Source organism: Rutilus rutilus (genome assembly GCF_951802725.1).
Source record: "Rutilus rutilus genome assembly, chromosome: 21".
Taxonomy (NCBI): domain Eukaryota; kingdom Metazoa; phylum Chordata; class Actinopteri; order Cypriniformes; family Leuciscidae; genus Rutilus; species Rutilus rutilus.
Genome location: NC_140226.1, coordinates 30,155,473 through 30,172,600, shown reverse-complemented (window position 1 = coordinate 30,172,600; position 17,128 = coordinate 30,155,473). Strand labels below are relative to the sequence as shown.

At 38.3% G+C, this 17,128-nt stretch overlaps 1 protein-coding gene across 5 annotated transcripts in view; it reads left to right on the top strand.

The window, feature by feature from the left end:
- Positions 1–16,018, top strand: part of ktn1 (kinectin 1) — a 41,212-nt gene extending 25,194 nt beyond the window's left edge. For 2 of the 5 annotated variants that reach the window (XM_084393426.1, XM_084393425.1), the window contains exons 23-35: positions 108–148; positions 265–355; positions 2,271–2,357; positions 4,626–4,715; positions 4,821–4,919; positions 6,176–6,265; positions 6,388–6,480; positions 7,560–7,628; positions 7,767–7,850; positions 12,263–12,346; positions 12,426–12,515; positions 13,449–13,559; positions 15,191–16,015. In XM_084393426.1, coding sequence (XP_084249552.1) covers positions 108–148; positions 265–355; positions 2,271–2,357; positions 4,626–4,715; positions 4,821–4,919; positions 6,176–6,265; positions 6,388–6,480; positions 7,560–7,628; positions 7,767–7,850; positions 12,263–12,346; positions 12,426–12,515; positions 13,449–13,559; positions 15,191–15,232 — 1,071 coding nt within the window. In that variant the 3' untranslated portion in view covers positions 15,233–16,015. Of the gene's footprint in view, positions 1–107; positions 149–264; positions 356–2,270; positions 2,358–4,625; positions 4,716–4,820; positions 4,920–6,175; positions 6,266–6,387; positions 6,481–7,559; positions 7,629–7,766; positions 7,851–9,815; positions 9,900–12,262; positions 12,347–12,425; positions 12,516–13,448; positions 13,560–15,190 lie in introns of all 5 variants that reach the window. The other 3 variants (XM_084393428.1, XM_084393427.1, XM_084393429.1) reach the window with 2 other exon arrangements.
- The last annotated feature ends 1,110 nt before the right edge of the window (positions 16,019–17,128 follow it).

Sequence of the window (17,128 nt, the reverse complement as noted above, 5' to 3'; positions counted from 1 at the left end):
AACAACCTGTTAATGCAACACATTAGATTTACTCCAAGTAACTTTTCTGACATTTTGATATTCACTTTGCATTTGCATTGATAATAATCATGTCTTTTCCCCCAAAGCAAACCCTTTCAGCAGCTCCCAGCCAGGAATTATTAACAGCGTAAGTCCCAGTCTTTTAGTTACGATATATGTTGGTGATCTCAAACGTGTTCCAGTATAATAAAGGCTCATCCACACTGACATAATACACACGTCCTGTTATGTCTCTGTCCTCAGGCTCTCAGAGAAGGACAAGCGGCTATCTGAACTTCAGGAAGAACTGCTTGAGTTGAGGGAATCGGTGGAGCTTCACCGTAAGAAGAACAACGTAAGTTGAGTGAGGTTGAGTTTTTTTTGTGTGCTGAGCTGCTCCTGTGGAAGAGCTTTAGCCTTTCTTGTCTAATGCACATGCTGTTGAGTATGTAAAACAGGTGACTTTAATTTGAATGGCAGCTATTGACCAGATCCTGTGCATCCCTGAGCCTTGTTGGAAGTGCGTTTTTGTGATAATTATGACCTGGAAAGAAATATAGTGCCAGTTTCTGCATCAGAAGTGTGCACTATGTAATGAAAAATACTTTTGAAAATGTGTAAAATATGCATAATATGTGTTTTATATTATTTAAAATGTAAACTAAAGTGTTCAGTATTTTCCAGAAGGTCATAAACATACTGTCACTTATATTCCAAAGCGACTTATGTAATGCAATTAATGTCAAGCACACATAAATATACACACACATAGCACGTCAGTCCTAGCATTGCCTAACTTGACATTGCTATCAATGTCTGTTTGCTCACCTGATTTTCCACGATTTTAGCAGTATTCCTCCAGGCTACACGTGGAATCTCTTTCTTCTCTTCCTAAATCCTCAAACGTTTCACCATCTGTCTCTTTTGCTAGTAAATGTCTTTTTTGGTCTCTTTAATTCAGTAAATGGCAATAAATGTTGCTCAGCGTAACAAGAAAACGCGACTCATACACCAATGCAACGTTCATTCTCCTATGTTTGTGTTTTTTACCCTGTGTGAGTTAAATTCAGTTGTGACTTTTTCCTGGAAAATACAGTACACTTAGTCACTTTTAGTGACTTAAAAAAAAAAGCTTTTACATAGGGGTGGTCCCCCATCGTAGAGGCAGCCATATTAAGATATGTCAAGCTGAATACTACTCACTGTATCTTGATACATTGTCCCAACATTGTCAGACACTTTTTGTTGAAGAAAGAAATTGATCAGCTTAATAGGGTATTCTGAAATCAGCAACTTTGGCTTTTGCGACGCCACATCCACACCAGTAGGTGTCAGTGTAACGTCTCATATCGACCACACAAACAAAATAAACAAATACACCTTAAAGAAATATAATTGTTTGTCTTGTTAGCAAAACAGTACATACAAAATTCCACACCAAAGCTGATATCAGAATGAAAGAAAACCATTGAGAATAATTGGGAAGTCAGCCCAAACTTCAAAGGGGACTCAAGATGACTGAAAATTATTTAGATTAAAATAAAATAAGTATTAACATTAGCTGAAACAACTAAAAAAAGAAGATATTTCATATTTAATTCACCCCCTTAATAACCCAATGATATGAGGACAAAGTTTTGTAAATTGATAAAAGTCTCCATGGGCATTTTTAGACATTTCATGAATAAATATCGTCCTACAGTAGTCGTGCATTGATCTAAAATATTTCATCAAGTGGAAATTGAGTAAAAATCCTTATCGGGTAAATCATGAACAACTGGAAAAGTTATGGGAAAAGCCATTGAGTCAAAAAAGTTGAGAACCACTCGTTTAAATGGTCTAGAAAGACTTGTGTACATCAGCTCAATGCATTTTGTTTTATTTTATTTAGATATTTATTTATTTATTTATTTATTTTGGATTTGATATAATGTTATCAAGTTTAAATAATCCTGCATTTTCCACCGCTTTTTAGCTAAACATTCTTCATGCCACATTTTCTTTTTCTCCTTGTAATTCTTGAATTACAGGATGATTTTGGTCACTGCTAGGGAATTTAAACTGTTTATTAACCTTCATAAACCGTTCAAAATGTTTAGGCCGTTGCTCGCTTTTTGTGGTCTTTGAATGTGTGTGTAAATCAATGGTACATGGAAGTACCTTGGTTGGGTCTTGGAACTGTACACATGGTTCTATACATGAATGGGACAATCATTTGTTTGGCAAGAGTTTAGGCTGATCTGAAGTGGTGTTTCTCTGAAACTGACTAGGAGCTACGGGAGAAAAACTGGAGCGCTATGGAGGCGCTGTCAGCCACCGAGACCATACTTCAGGGAAAACTCACCAAGAGCGCCAAGGTTCGCACCACAACTCCCAAACTACTTCACTCTAGAGTCAAATCAAAGCATCTCTCCAATAAGCCATTTATTGACCAGTGAAGTTCTTATTTCTAATTAACTTCCTCATGACTGGCTGCATACTCATTTCATAACTCTGAACTGCTCAGCTGCATGCTACTAATGCGCTATGTTGAATGCTGAGAGCTGTCAAAATCTTCAAACCTGCCAACGAAAAGCTTTCAGAAATTTTGGCTGGATCTTGCTGATTGTTTTTTAAAATTCTCCAGTCTGTGTGTGTGTGTGTGTGTGTTTATAGAATTGTTTTAAACAAGACACCTGAAATGAGTCTGCAGCTATTTTTATGTATTTATTTAATTAGATTAGGAATCATTTTATGCCCAACGTTTCATTTGATCATCCATTAATGACATCCTGTCGTTTGACATCCCTTGATTTCTTCTTTCCAAGCATGCTGATCAACCACCTGATTTCCACTCTTCAGTCAGCACCAATTTATATCTTATCACAATCTATTCAACGAACTATTTATGTCATGACAACAGCAAAATCAGGAAGAAAATGATTAAAATCTCGTTCTCCATTAGTTGGGTTGCATCCATCCAGTTTTTCCCCTTTCCCAACACCTTTTATGGTCTCACCATCTTTCTCCGCCTGCCAGATGTGTAGACCAATCAGTAATCAGAAACTCCTGCCCCTTTAGCTTGACGTCTCCTACTGGGTTGGTCGGTCATCTAAATGTAGCGAGCCAATTGAGTTAACGCCTGCGTCACAGCATAGAGAAACCAGTGGCTCTATAAACGGTCCTGAAGCTATAACTAGCCTTGCTTACATCATGAGTAATTCTACTGTGGCTCGGCCTGCCGTCAGTAGTCAAGCATGAACTGTCCGGTTTGTCGACATCTGCTCTTAGTCATCTCCAGCTGTACGAATCCCAGGCCTGCACCTGCTGTACAAACTCAGCGTTTGCCAGACCTCTGTGCTCTTCTGTGGATCTCTTCAGTTCCTTTAAATACACTCTAAAAATAATACAAAAGTAGTTTTTTATTTGGTTGTTAAAGCCAACCTGCAATAAAAATTTAGACTTTTGCTTTTATTAATGCACGTGCGAGATCTTCTATTGAAAAACAAACCAATTATTTATTTTGGAATAACATGCACTGGTGAATTTTGTCACATGTTTAATCAAAACGTGATAGTTTGTTAGTCACTGGTTTAGTCATTTTATTCGATCTGGATACATTCTGGTAGCTAAAGCTGACTAATCGCAATCCAGTCAGTTCCCAATGTATAGAATATCATGCTTTTGTTCTCAAAAGGGATAATTCACCCCAAAAAAATGAAATTTGTCATCATTTACTCATCCTCATGTTGTTCGTTCCTCTGTGGAACACAATTTGTTTTTTTTTTGAAGACGGTTGTTAACCAAACAGTTTTGACAGCCACTGACAAAAAAAATCTTAGGAAAAAAAGGTTAGGAAAGAGAGAGGAGGGTTAGTAAAGGATGACAGAATAGCCAGTGGCTGCCAAAACTGTTTGGTTACCAAAAGTCTTCAGAATATCATCTTTTGTGTTCTGCAGAAGAACGAACAAACACGAGGTTGAGTAAATGATGACACATTTTATTTTTTGGCTGAGTTATCCCTTTAAATATCCTGTTGTTCTCGTCTATAAATAAAATGCAACACATAAAATGACTTTAAAGGCTAATATTTGTCTGTTTCCTTTGTCTAGGTGAAATAGTAATGTTTTGTTGAGTTACAATTGTCTTAAAATAACAGTAGAAGATTAGTAGTTTATTTTATTTGTATGTGTATAGAAAATAGAGGTTTAGAACGAGATGTGATGAAAAAGTGGACCTGTATACACCAAGCAAATATTCATTTGACGACAGCTTTGTTGTTGTTGTTTTTTATTTGATTGTTTACATTGATTTTAAAATTCACTGACCAATGAGATATAACGTAATTTAGTCTGGGATTGATTTAGGATATTATCCAGGACAAAATTCGTGTGCATATCCGTATGTGAGTGGTTAAATTTGAGTTAATGGCTTATAGTGGGGGTGAGTAAACTGAGAAAGCAGAGTTTATTTTATTTGGGATGTTTTTCTTTTATCTCACTCTTTGGTGGGGACTCTGGGGAGTACCTCTGGTTTTCTTCTGATCTGCGCACAGTTGTGGTGTGGATTATGGAGTGATTTTTAATTGAAGTGTGAAGTGTAAGCAGTGTGATTGATTGGAATGTTTGGTCTGTGTTTCTGCACAGGAGCATCAGAAGCTGCTTGAGTCAGCGGAGGCGGATTGCAGAGAGTTGCTGCACAGACTCCTGCCACACGTGCCACTGCCCACCAACCAGGTGCCCTAACACACTACACACACATGCACGGCAAAGATCTTTTTTTACAGATATTATCATATCATTCTGAATCCTCTAATGTATGTTGACATTGTGATTGTGCAGAACCACCAGCAGTGGCTGCAGACGTTTGAGACGTCCATGAGAGCGAGTTCGGCGGGAGAGGTGTCTTCTGTCCACGCCTCAGGGCCTGGAGACTCTCAGGTATAGATGCATTTAAAATCATCCAGAGATATGGGTGTGAATCGTCACTGGTCTCATGATTCAATTCGATTCGAATTATCATTAGATATCACGATGCGTTGCATCCTCACTTTTCAATATTACTGCACATGCCTACTAGCCTGGAAATCCAGACCTAAATCTGAAAGATTAATGGTCTGGCGTCGACTAATGAAAATCGGCCAGCTCGAGGGGCGGCACCAAGCATGCATTTGAAAATCTCACTGCACGCAACTGGATAACACTACGACCAATCACAACAATAAACCCCATACCTTAGCTACCAGCGGAGCTAACTGGTAGATTATACTCTTACCGTATCCGGTCGGAAAAACAGCAAAAACGTCCTTCCAAAGGAACGATTCGAGCGCCATCTTCTGTTCCTGTTTTAGATAAAAAGCCAAGTCTAACTCGTTCATTGTAGCGGCCAAAGCCATTTCAGACAACTGGTGTTCATCCATAGCCATCTTGCAATGTTTACTAATAACTTCGACATCACAGCGCTGTCGTCATCTTTAGCTCGCCTCTGGCCCACCTATATCAGATAACCCGATGTGATTGGTGCAGCTCAGATCGAGGGGCATATTTAATGAGCATATTACTCGACACTAGAGTAACTCGCTGAGCAAATTCAACTTGTGCTCTCGCAAGAACTCTGGATTACCAGGGTACATGCCTACATATTCGTCAATGAATACAAGCAGTCAATATGAACTCTCTTTTTATTGTATTTGCTTCAAGAAAGTACACTTCCTGAATGTAGCAAACCTCAAACAGAACTTAAGTCTGAGCACAGCAGACGACAGGACCATTTAGAACGAACATTAGTAAATGCTAAAAGCGCATGAAACTGTCAAGTGTCAACGCACTCGCACTCGACTTGCACGCGCACGCACGTACGCGGGCTCGCACACACATACACTCGCAGCCTTGCACACACTCACGCATGCACACACTCGAGCTCACACGCAGACTTTAAAATAGTGGGTGCGTTTTTTTATTACTCGCTTTTGTGTTTCGCCTCCCTCCGCTATTTGACGCTAGTGCGAGTAGCGTATGTGACGAATGACATCAGAGAAACGTCAGTAAGCTATAATCAATTATGGTCTATTACTGCATCGATGCATTGCGATGCAACGATTAATTTCAACATCCCTATCCAGAGACAATGTCTAATGAACCATTTCCAGCAATAAATTGAGTGCATACACATTGATGAAGGTTTGTTTTCTGGGCAGGCTTTGGCGGAGAAGTTGAAGGAGGCTGAGGAGGCTCAGAAAGTTCTACAGAAAGATTGTGAGACGTACAAGAAAGTGCTAGCAGAGACGGTGAGTTGTGTTCATGGCATCTGTCTAAAATGGGTGACAGCTGACAGTATGTCAGCATCACAGTGGACTCAGGGTTGTACAGTGGTGTGTATGTTGAGTTTTTTTTTGGTGTTGGGTCACAGGAGGGGATCCTGCAGCGGCTACAGAGCAGCGTGGAGCTGGAGGAGACCCGCTGGAGGGGGAAGCTGGAGCAGTCACAGGCTGATTTCAAAGAGGTTTGCACACACACACACACACACACACACACACACACACACACACACACACACCACATCAGCGTTCCTCATCTACACCAGACCTTAGACAATTAATAGTCAGGTTTAATAATGAAGTCTTGAAACTATAGTGGTGTAAAGGTTTGCGCTGGCAATGGTTCAGTCCAATTATGATTCTTTACTAAATCCTGCAATGCATCATATAAAAGTATTATTTTAGTAAATCAGTTATTACATTCAGCAATTGATGCACCGTACACTTATATATATGTTGTTATAATATGTTGTTACTGTAAAACACTACCGTTCAAATGTGTGGGTCAGTACGATATTTAGTTTTCTTATGCTCACCAAAGCTGCATTTAATTGATCAAAAATACAGAACAAACAGCAATATTGTGAAATATATTAAATGTTAATAAAATAAAGTTTTTTCTATGTAATTTAATTTATTCCTGTGATGACACAGCTGAATTTTCAGCATCATTACTCCAGTCTTCAGTGTCACATGATCCTTCAGAAATCATTCTAATATGCTGATTTGGTGCTCAAGAAATATTTCATATTATTATCAAATATTTCATAATATTATTATTATTAATGGGAAAAACAGTGTTGCATTTTTTTTTTTTTTTTTTTATCTAAATCTTTTGTAACATTGTCTTTTCTGTCACTTTTGATCAATTTTTAATGCATACTTTCTGAATAAATGTATAAATTTCTTTCTTAATCTTACTGACCCCAAACCTTTGAATGGTAGCATATTATATTTACATTTTAAAATGTATTATGTATTATTGTTATTATATTAGTATCTTAGTTTAGTAGTACAGTAAAGAAAACCTCTGTATTATAAAGTAAATAACCACTTAGAATATGATTTACCAAACAAAACAAACAGTTATCCAAACACATAGTAGTAATGGCAATTTGGAGTCAAAATGTGCTTAATTATCATGAAAATAATAGTCAAAATGCATATTTATTTGTGTGTGTGCTTCTGGAGCCTGTTACCTAGTGTTGTTGTGAGATTGACCTAGTTCGACTGCAAAATAAAGATGTTATTCTGTCGTGTTTAGATGACTCAGAGGGTAGTTGCACTGGAACAGGAAGTGGACAGACTGAGCTCAGATGGAGATGTGGAGAGTGTGAGTTTGCTTTCAGTTTGATCCTGCTCTTTATCAGCTCTGCAACACAATACAAATTACACATAAATTTGAGAAACAAAGTAGCTCTAAACTGAAGAATATGCATTTGAATACTGCTTTGCTGTGTACATATCGTAGCTAAAGAGAGCCAAACAGCAGCTGGAGGCTGAAGTGGAGAGAGCGGCGCGTGAGAGCGCCACCTACGTGTCAGAGGTCAGAGAGGTAAGGCCAATCCAAAGCTTTATGGATGCTTATACTTCTATCTCTCGTTCTTTTTCTGTTTTAGTTTGTTGCTTGTGGTTGTCGTTTTTAAATGTCTAACATGTTGGGTTTTGGCAGCTTAACTAAAAATCTGTTTATAGCTTTCAAGGTTGGCGTCTACTTATCTATCCTCGGTTCAAACTGTAGCAGCTATCAGCGATAAATGAATTTATGACATACTTCACATGATCTTCCCAGTACTCTTTGTAGAAAGCTTTTATTGTTTGGACTGAGGATAGAACTGTCTCAAAGGAATGTTCCGGGTTCAATAGAAATTAAGCTTTATGCATTTATGGCACGTTGTTGATTTACCAGAGAAAGAAATTTCGCCTTGTTCCTTCTTTTGAAGTAGAGGGTTTTAACATTGCCACATTTACTTCCATTGTAAGGGATTTAAAATTCTTTTCTCTGGTAATCTATTCATAGTTTTCAGTCACATGACTGCCGTGGAGCCCTGGAGGGTAAAACATCCATAGAACTGCAGCACAGGCCTGTCAATTCTCCATCCGTTTCAAGCTAGAAATATTTATTTGTAAATAAAAGTTTAGATTTAGCATTAGCGATCCATTTTCAGCACCCGATTAATTGATTTTTTAATAGATCAAATTCAATATACGCCTTACTCATGATGCACACTATATACAAGCTAGTAAAACGAACTCTGGTGTGATTGCTCTGTTGATTTAAAGGAACAGTTCACCCAAAAATAAACGTTCTGTCATCATTTACTCGCCCTCATGTGGTTCCACAACTATTGAACACAAAAGAAGATATTTTGAAGAATGTTGGTAATCAAACAGCAGACGGCAGCCATTTTTTCCTACTTTGGAAGTCAATGGCTGCTGTCAGCTGTTTGATTACCAACATTCTTCAAAATATCTTCTTTTGTGTTTAAATAGAAGAAAGAAACTCACAAGTTTGGAACAACTTGCAGGTGAGTAAGTGATGACAATTAACATTTTTGGGTGAACGATCCCCTTAAGTGTGAACATGCCATCCGAACCTTGGTGCGCACCAAACAAGCTGACCGAGACCCCTGAAACGCTGGGTCTCGGCCCGCTTCCATGTGAAGGACGTGATGTCACAAGATGCGAATGTAAAAAGGACTGAACGCTTGAGCATACCTGGTTCTTATATGTTGGCCATTACAGTTCGGTATAGGGGTCCGAACCACGTCTCCTTGAAGCAGATCTTCGTTTGTGCGCAATGGAGTAGTTCTCCTTTACAAATTTAATACTCTTTTGTGAGCCTAATATACATCATCGTTTTGTATCTTTACGTTCGATGTTACAAATGAAAATGTGAACTTAGGACTAAATGTTTCGTAAATTTTTTTGGTCAGGACCAAAACAACCAAGAGAACTGAACTACAAGCGTGAACACGCCTTAAGACGGGGTGTCCAATCCTGCTCCTGGAGGGCCACTGTCCTGTAAAGTTTAGCTCCAACCCCAATTACACACACCTGAACCAGCTAATCAAGCTCTTACTAGGGATACAAGACACTTCCAGGCAGGTGTGTTGAGGCAAGCTGGAGCTAAACTCTGCAGGACGGTGGCCCTCCAGGAGCAGGTTTGGACACCCCGTCCCTAAGGAGTAATACTGAGTTTGGTCTTTAAATAACACTGTCTTGTACATCGGTACTAAAATAACTGGCAAGCAAAGGAGGAAAACCTGGCATGGCCCTCCAGGTGTGACGTCCCGTTAAACTCACCTGGATGTTTCTCCTGGAACATGTCCTACATGTGTCGATCTCGTAAATCCATAGGATAGACCTACCAAACCCAGCTTTTCAATTGTTCAGTAGAACGTTAGAAGTTGCAAATGGCATAGAAAGTCCTACATTTCTTGTATCAAATCCAAATCCGAATCCCCCTCCCAGCTTTTCAGCCCCGCTCATTCCTCAAATATCTCAAACTTCATTGCAGCTCAAAGATCTCTTGACCGAGTTGCAAAGCAAATTCGACGGCTCGTACACAGAGGCCGTCAGGCAGAATGAGGAGTTGAATTTGGTAAGCTGTCCTCATGGTTAAACTGAAGTAGCTTTCCCTTTCTGCTCTTGAGCTCACATGGGTTGGGGGCACTTGATTCAAGAGACTGGAATTTTACGGCAAGGGGTTGCTATCTGTTATCTCTAATTTCTCAATTTCTTCTGCTGTAAATTAGAACTCTTAAAGGAGCCCAACAATGACTCTGTCATGCTTCATTAATGAAGAAATGGCTTCATAAATTATTAACAATACATTCCATTCTTGGAAAAAAAGATGAAGTCCCTGTCATATGAAACATTAGAGATGACGGATACACCTTGCCAAGATTATGATGTGTTAATCTGTCATCTAAAACCTTACTCTGCTGTCAGTTTGACTCACTGTCACCTTTGCTTAAAACTTGGTCCTGCAGGCACAAACACACATTCCTAACGGCTCAGCTCTTGTCTGTTACGTACACTACTGTTCAAAAGTTTGGGGTCAGCAAGATTATTTTAATACTTTTTATTCAGCAATAATGTGCATTAAATTGATCAAAAGTGACCGTAAAGACGATTACATTTGCAGAATAATATATTTAACATAAGCGCTGTTCTTTTGAACTTTCTCTTCAAAGAAACCTGATCAAATGTATCACGGTTTCCACAAAATATTAAGCAGCACAACCGTCTTCAACGTTGATAATGATCAGAAATGTTTCTTGAGCAGTAAATCTGCATGTTAAAATGATTTCTGAAAAATCATGTGACAGACACTGAAGACTGGAGTAATGAAGCTGCTGAAAATTCAATTTTAAATATATTAAAATAGAGTAGTCATTTTAAATATAGCAATATTTCACAATATTATTGTTTTACTGTATTTTTGATCAAATAAATGCAGCTTTGGTGAGCAAAAGTATGTGTAAATTTTTTTTTTTTTAATCATATCGACCGTAAACTTTTGAATGGTGGTTTGGTGGGTTTTTTTTTTTTTTTTTTTGTGTAGTGTATAATGTTTGTCCATTGTCTGTTCTTATTTTAACCTTTTATTCTCTGAGCTAGTGTCAAATCCTCAGTGTTTGTGTGTTTTGACATTTTGACATCACCTGCTTCACCCATTTGTAAAGGAAACTTACATTTACACAATTTAAATGTCCATTTCTCTGTCAGCCGACACTTGAATAAGCTTTTAGAGAGTTGTAACCAAAACTTTAATACAAACATTCATGTGGTAGAGAAAAATGTAATTAGTTTCCTCACGCTTTCTACACAGTTGACAGTATTTCTTAAATGGATAGTTCTCTTCAAATTCTGTCACCATTTACCCGTGTCATTCCAAACCTGTATACTTGTCCTTCTTCTGTGGAACACCAAGAGGAGATGTTTAGCAGAATGTCCGAGCTGCTCTCTTCCACACAGTGAAAGGGAATGAGGACTTTCAAGTGGATGTTTGGCCTTTTTGGCTGTCCAGCTCAAAAAGGCCTCGTAAAGCATCATAAAGTATCATTAAAATAGTCTGTTATATTCATGCGCTATATTCCATGTCTTCTGAAGCCGTACGATAACTTTGTATTAGGAAAAAACTGAAGTTTTAGACCTTATTCTCTGAAAATCTTCCCTGACAGCTGTGCTCTACTTTTATTTTATGGAAAAGAGCAGCTTGGACATTCTGCTCTAAGGCAGTGTGTCCACCAAAGCGTTTTTTTCACGCGGCTGGCGTATGTTTTTAATGGGAGTGCCGCGTTTTTAAAACGCCATGAGCGTAACGAGGCGCTGAGTGTTTTTTTTCACGCTGAAACGCTGAGCGCTCGTCGTTTTTTACAGGTCGCCGAGAGTTGAAGAATGTTCAACTTTGGGTAAAACGCAGCGCTCATCACTGTCCCTTTTTACCCAACCGTCCAATCACAGTGGAGGAGGGGCGGGACTAATACCACACCGACCAACCGCCACATTCTGCTTGTACAACGTCAACAGGTGACAACAACAAGCATAATAACGGAACAAAATCATTTAAAACAAGAGCCAGAGAAAATACGTTACATTGTATCGACATTTCAATATAGAATCAACACAGAAACAAAATGTGTCAAATGAGATACTAGTAACACTTTCGCAGATATTCTGTTTCATAACAAGCAAAGCGTCTCAACTCGCTGTACCAAAACGCTCTCAAGCGCACATAGCTAGGCATTTTCGGCAGAGTGCCTAGCGTTTTCAGTTAGCTATAAACGCTTTGGTGGACACACGGCCTGAAGATCTCTCTTTGTGTTCCACAGAAAAAAGTAATTTATACAGGTTTTAAAAGAGTTGGTGAATAATTGATTTTTAGGTGAACTATCCCTTTACGAGCTCCATCTTTGACTTGTGTCAGTAAAGTGATTCTTGACTTGGGTTTTTATTCAGCTTAAGACTCAGCTGACCGAGACGTTGTGTAGGCTCGAGAAGGAGGAGGCTGAGCGTCAGAAAGTGGCTGGAGACCTTTATAAGGTAAAGCTTGATGCTGGAGGATCTTTCTGTTAATTAAATGGTTAAGAAGCTTGTTTGCCATCAAGTTATTTCCTTTCAGGCCCAGCTGTCTCTGGAACGGATTCAGGCAGAGATTGTTAAAGAAGCAGACCAAGCTGACCTGATAGAGACCAGCAGCCTCACGCAAACGGTAAGAACTGTGTTAGGTTTTAAATGATAAAACAATGATTACAAAACTATATACTGTTTAAAGGCACACTATAACGTTTTTTCTCTAACAGCGCCCCCTAGAGTTGCTGTAGAGTAGTTGTATTTAACGTTACTGTCGTAAATGCCACTCGCGCAGAGCCGTCTCTGCACTCTTCCGACCGCGCTTTCTTCGTCGACTCTGCCATGATTCACGTCTGAAATGCGTGCTAGTGTCTTCCATAGAGGCTGCATCATATGCTGTTGATGTATGTGCCGTCGTGCCGTAAAGCAAGTCGTGATTCTCGCGAGATTTGTCAGAGCGAGAGCCACCTCTCAAACTTGCATTGCTGGCTTTCACATGATGATTCGCCCTACTACGAGTTTGTTTACCATCAAAACTATTTTGAAGCTGTTACATTAAGGTACAAATCTTTGCATAGTGTGCCTTTAACATAAAGAGTAAAGATATGTGGACACTTTCTGGTTGTCTGATGTTAGTGGATTAGGGACAGGGTTACCCTAACTAGCCTATGTCAGTGTGGTTACTCTACCAGGACACCTGTGTGAAGAGTTGCGGAGAACAGACGTCATAGACGAGTTCATTTTAAGAATAATAATATAATAGCTGTGTAAAATTACAAAGTATTTGTATAAAAAATAAATTGTAAAGTTTATTTAAACCTGGGAAAAGACAGGTATTTAAACCTGAAATTCAATTAAATTGAGAAAAATGTATAAAATATATATAGCAAATGACTGTTGCCTTCTTTGAGTATCAGTGAACACAGCAGAACTGTACATTGGTTAGTTTATTACAAAATGGCTGAGAAAAGTGAAAAACCCCAGATTTGATCTTCTGTATTTTGAAAGCGTGGTCATTGTGAAATTTTTAAAATGTCTGCCTGAATGGTTTTTTTTTTGGACATGTTCTTAGGAGGAGCTTGACCGTAAGGAGAAGATGACTGCAGGGTTGAATCAGACAGTACAGGAACTACAGGAACTACTTCAGTCTGTCAACAGACAGCTTACCAAGGGACATGAAAGGGTAGGGTTTTTATTTATTTATTTATTATTATTACATATATAAATGACTGACCATAAACCGGTGGTTTTCATTAATGAGCACTTAAAAAAAACATAAACGCTCACTGGACTTAAAGGTACATTGTGACTTTTGGCCCTCTAGCTGTTAAACAAAACTGCATGCATTTTTCAGAAGAACATTGCTTTGGTTGCGCTTCGGGTCTGCGTGACTTTGCAGATGAAAATGGTTCTTTCTCATATCTAAAAAAAGAGAGAGAGATTATCCTACCGCTCATAAAACATTCACTGCTAGGCTTAAGAGATATAACCAGTTTAGATGGAGAGGATCTCAAGCGGACTAGCTGAAGACATTACTGTAGCTTTACCCATTAATAAACACTTGAAAATAAATTCCAGCACAGCGCGACAACCATAATGAAATGACCCTTCACAGTAGATAATGATTTACAATGATCTCTGTTAGAGAGCTACATATGGCCCTTTATCTGTTCAATAAAACACCTCACTCTCCTGTTGAGTAATAAAAACACCATCATCTCTGCGTTGCTTTTATGACATTTCAAAAAACCCAGTACTCACCATCTCTGAAAAGCCAAGTTAATGTTTATTCTTGTTTTATTACGAGCTCTGTCTCCACATTCAAAATAATAATAATCATAATATTTTGAACTGTATTCTAGTCTTGTGAACTCAGGCCTCGTTTACACTGCAGGTCTTGATGCCCAATTCTGATATGTTACCTTTATCCGATTTTTATTTATTTTTTGACCGTCTGTTTACACGTTCTTTCAACTGTGACCCATATCCGATTCATGTGTTTACACTTGCCATACTATCTGAAACATCGCGCATGCTTAAAGGGTTAAATTCTCTTGCACAGATGGGTGGGCGCGAAAAATGCTTGATGCTAGCTCTGCGATATATGCAAAGCTCGCCAAACATCACCATGTTTTTAAGGCGAAGGAGGACGAAAAGTGCCATCATTGCACATGTGCTTCAGTTATTGTGTGTGAGAGAGATCTCAGGACTGGTGGGAGCATATTGTGTTTAAATATTGGCTTTAACGAGGAGCAGTGGGTCAGAAATTTTGTTGTGTACAACAATATGTTGTGTCAACGTTTTTTTCACATTCCTCTCCTACGACGACACAACGTTTCGTCGGGCGTCGGGGTTTCTCTCGTCATTAAACCGCGGAGACGTCGCCTAACGCCTCCGAAAATCCAATCTGCCTGTTTTCATGACAGTCGCATTGGCACATATCCGATTTATTTCCACATATGAATGAGGCCTGAAACCGATCTCGAAATATCCGAATGCATGCGTTTTTTTCCTGTTTACACTTGTCATAGAACACATCCCCTCTGTGTCACATATGAGCAAAAAATCACATTTCACTGACAGTGTAAACGAGGCCTGAGATCCAATTCACTGTAGTAAAAATTACAACATTCCAATATTACACATTTTAAAACATTTTACACTTTTTACATACTATATAAATACTTTCTTTTATTTTGTGGCGTACAACATTAAATAAACATTTACAGAAAATGAATTTATCATCTGATTGCTGTAAATTCTGTTTCTCACAATTACAGTAAACGAGCGTCTTATTCTCCTTTTTTCTTTCAGGATGATCAGGTGGATAAATTATACTCTAATTATAAACTGTAATGAAATGGTGGAAGGCTTCAGCTTGCTCTCATAAAGCCACATGACATCAGAGTAACCCACCGTCAGATTCCAGCCCTGTTTACTACACCATCTCCAGTTAAAGCAACCCCACGATCCTTACACACTCCAACCTGGGGTCCCGTTCTCCCAGAAAAGGGGCTGACGGACCCTGACGACGTGCACTCAGTGAACCGGATCCTTCCTCATGCTGTGTCGACTCCTCCACCATGGCATTCCTCATATTCAGTAGACTTAAAAGAGTAAAAGCATCCGATAGACGAGACTGTTAGACTCGTTGATGTTTCATTTGACCCTTTTCCAGTCCGAATACTTTGAATACTACTTTTTGTTAGCTCTCTTTGACCAGAGAGTTTTTTTTTATCCTCTCGTATAAAGAACATTTGAGGATGTTTGTGTTGTTTTAAATAACTGTTAGGATCTACTGACTTTCACCATGTGTTTTCAGCTCTTGTTTTAAAACCCTAAACTCAGAGGCACATGCAAGAGATCCGTTTAAGCCAATAAATGCTTTTCCTGACTAATTGTGCTGAATTTAGTATTTGTTTTCCTGGCGGGCTGTTGTGATGACGGGCACATAATGGTATCATTGGTAAAAGACGGGTTAATTCAGTTGCAAGCAATTCTTTTACGTGCTGCTCAGACAGAAGCATCCTCCTCATCTGTTTTCATCACACTCTATATTGTTGCTAATTTCATTAACACTGATATTTCCTTTTTTGTAAAACAGGTGACCAGTAATAAAATGGATGCTTGTTTTAAAAATGCAGTGTGTGTTTTGTAATTGTGAAGACAAAGAGTCTTATCTTGGAAAGATACAGTTTTATGCGGAAAGCAACAGGGAAACTAAAATGTTTATTTTAAACCAGACTTGCATCACTTACACATTTGGGTGCATTTTAATCATTTTAATATAGATAGTTTGGATGTATTTTTACTCCTATGGTATATAGTTTTAAAACAAAATATTATTAAACACTACGGTTCAAAAGTTTGGGATTGAAAGTCTCACTAAGACTTTATTTGATCAAAAATACAGGAAAAACATAATATTGTGAATATCTTTTAAAAAATATATGATTTAATATAATTTTAAAGCTGAATTTTCAGCATCATTACTCCAGTCTTCAGTGTCACATGATCATTCAGAAATCATTATGCTGATTTGAAACATTTATTATCAATGTTGAAAACAGTAAAAAAAAATCGGATTCTTTGATGAATAGAAAATTCACCAGAAAAGCGTTTATTTACAGTGTAATTTTCTAACCATGTAAAAGTCTTACCTGTCACTTTTGACCAATTTAATGCATTCTTGTGGATTTTTATTTATTAAAAAAAAAAAAAATCTTGCTGACAAACCTTTGAACACTAGTGTATGTATAATATAGTTTTGAATATGTTTAGTTTTGAGAAAATGAACATGTAATGACTCGTACACTACAGCAGGGGGCGGTAATCTTTTAATAAATGCCTTACTAGTAATCCATCATTTGGACGGGATATTGTACAAGAACACACGATTTCATAATAGGTCTGATTGCAAGAGTGTTTATCGTGATGAACATTTGCTCATTCTCTGTGAAATACGAAAACAGAGCTATAGTGATTAAATCAGACTATTACAACAAAGGAATGCAGTTATTTTAATGAGCAATTATTTATAATTAGCAATTATTCAGTCACCCTCATAACACACGCCAATAGATTTATGATTGTTCTTCCTATGGAACACAAAATGAGTCATCTAGTAGAATATACGAGCTGCTCTTTTCTGAGAGAAGCTGGCGACCGATAGAATCATTTCTTGAGCGATTAGATGGGGTTTTTTTTAGGAGTACTGTCCCTTTAAATTAATCACACGTGCTTAGTGTTCAC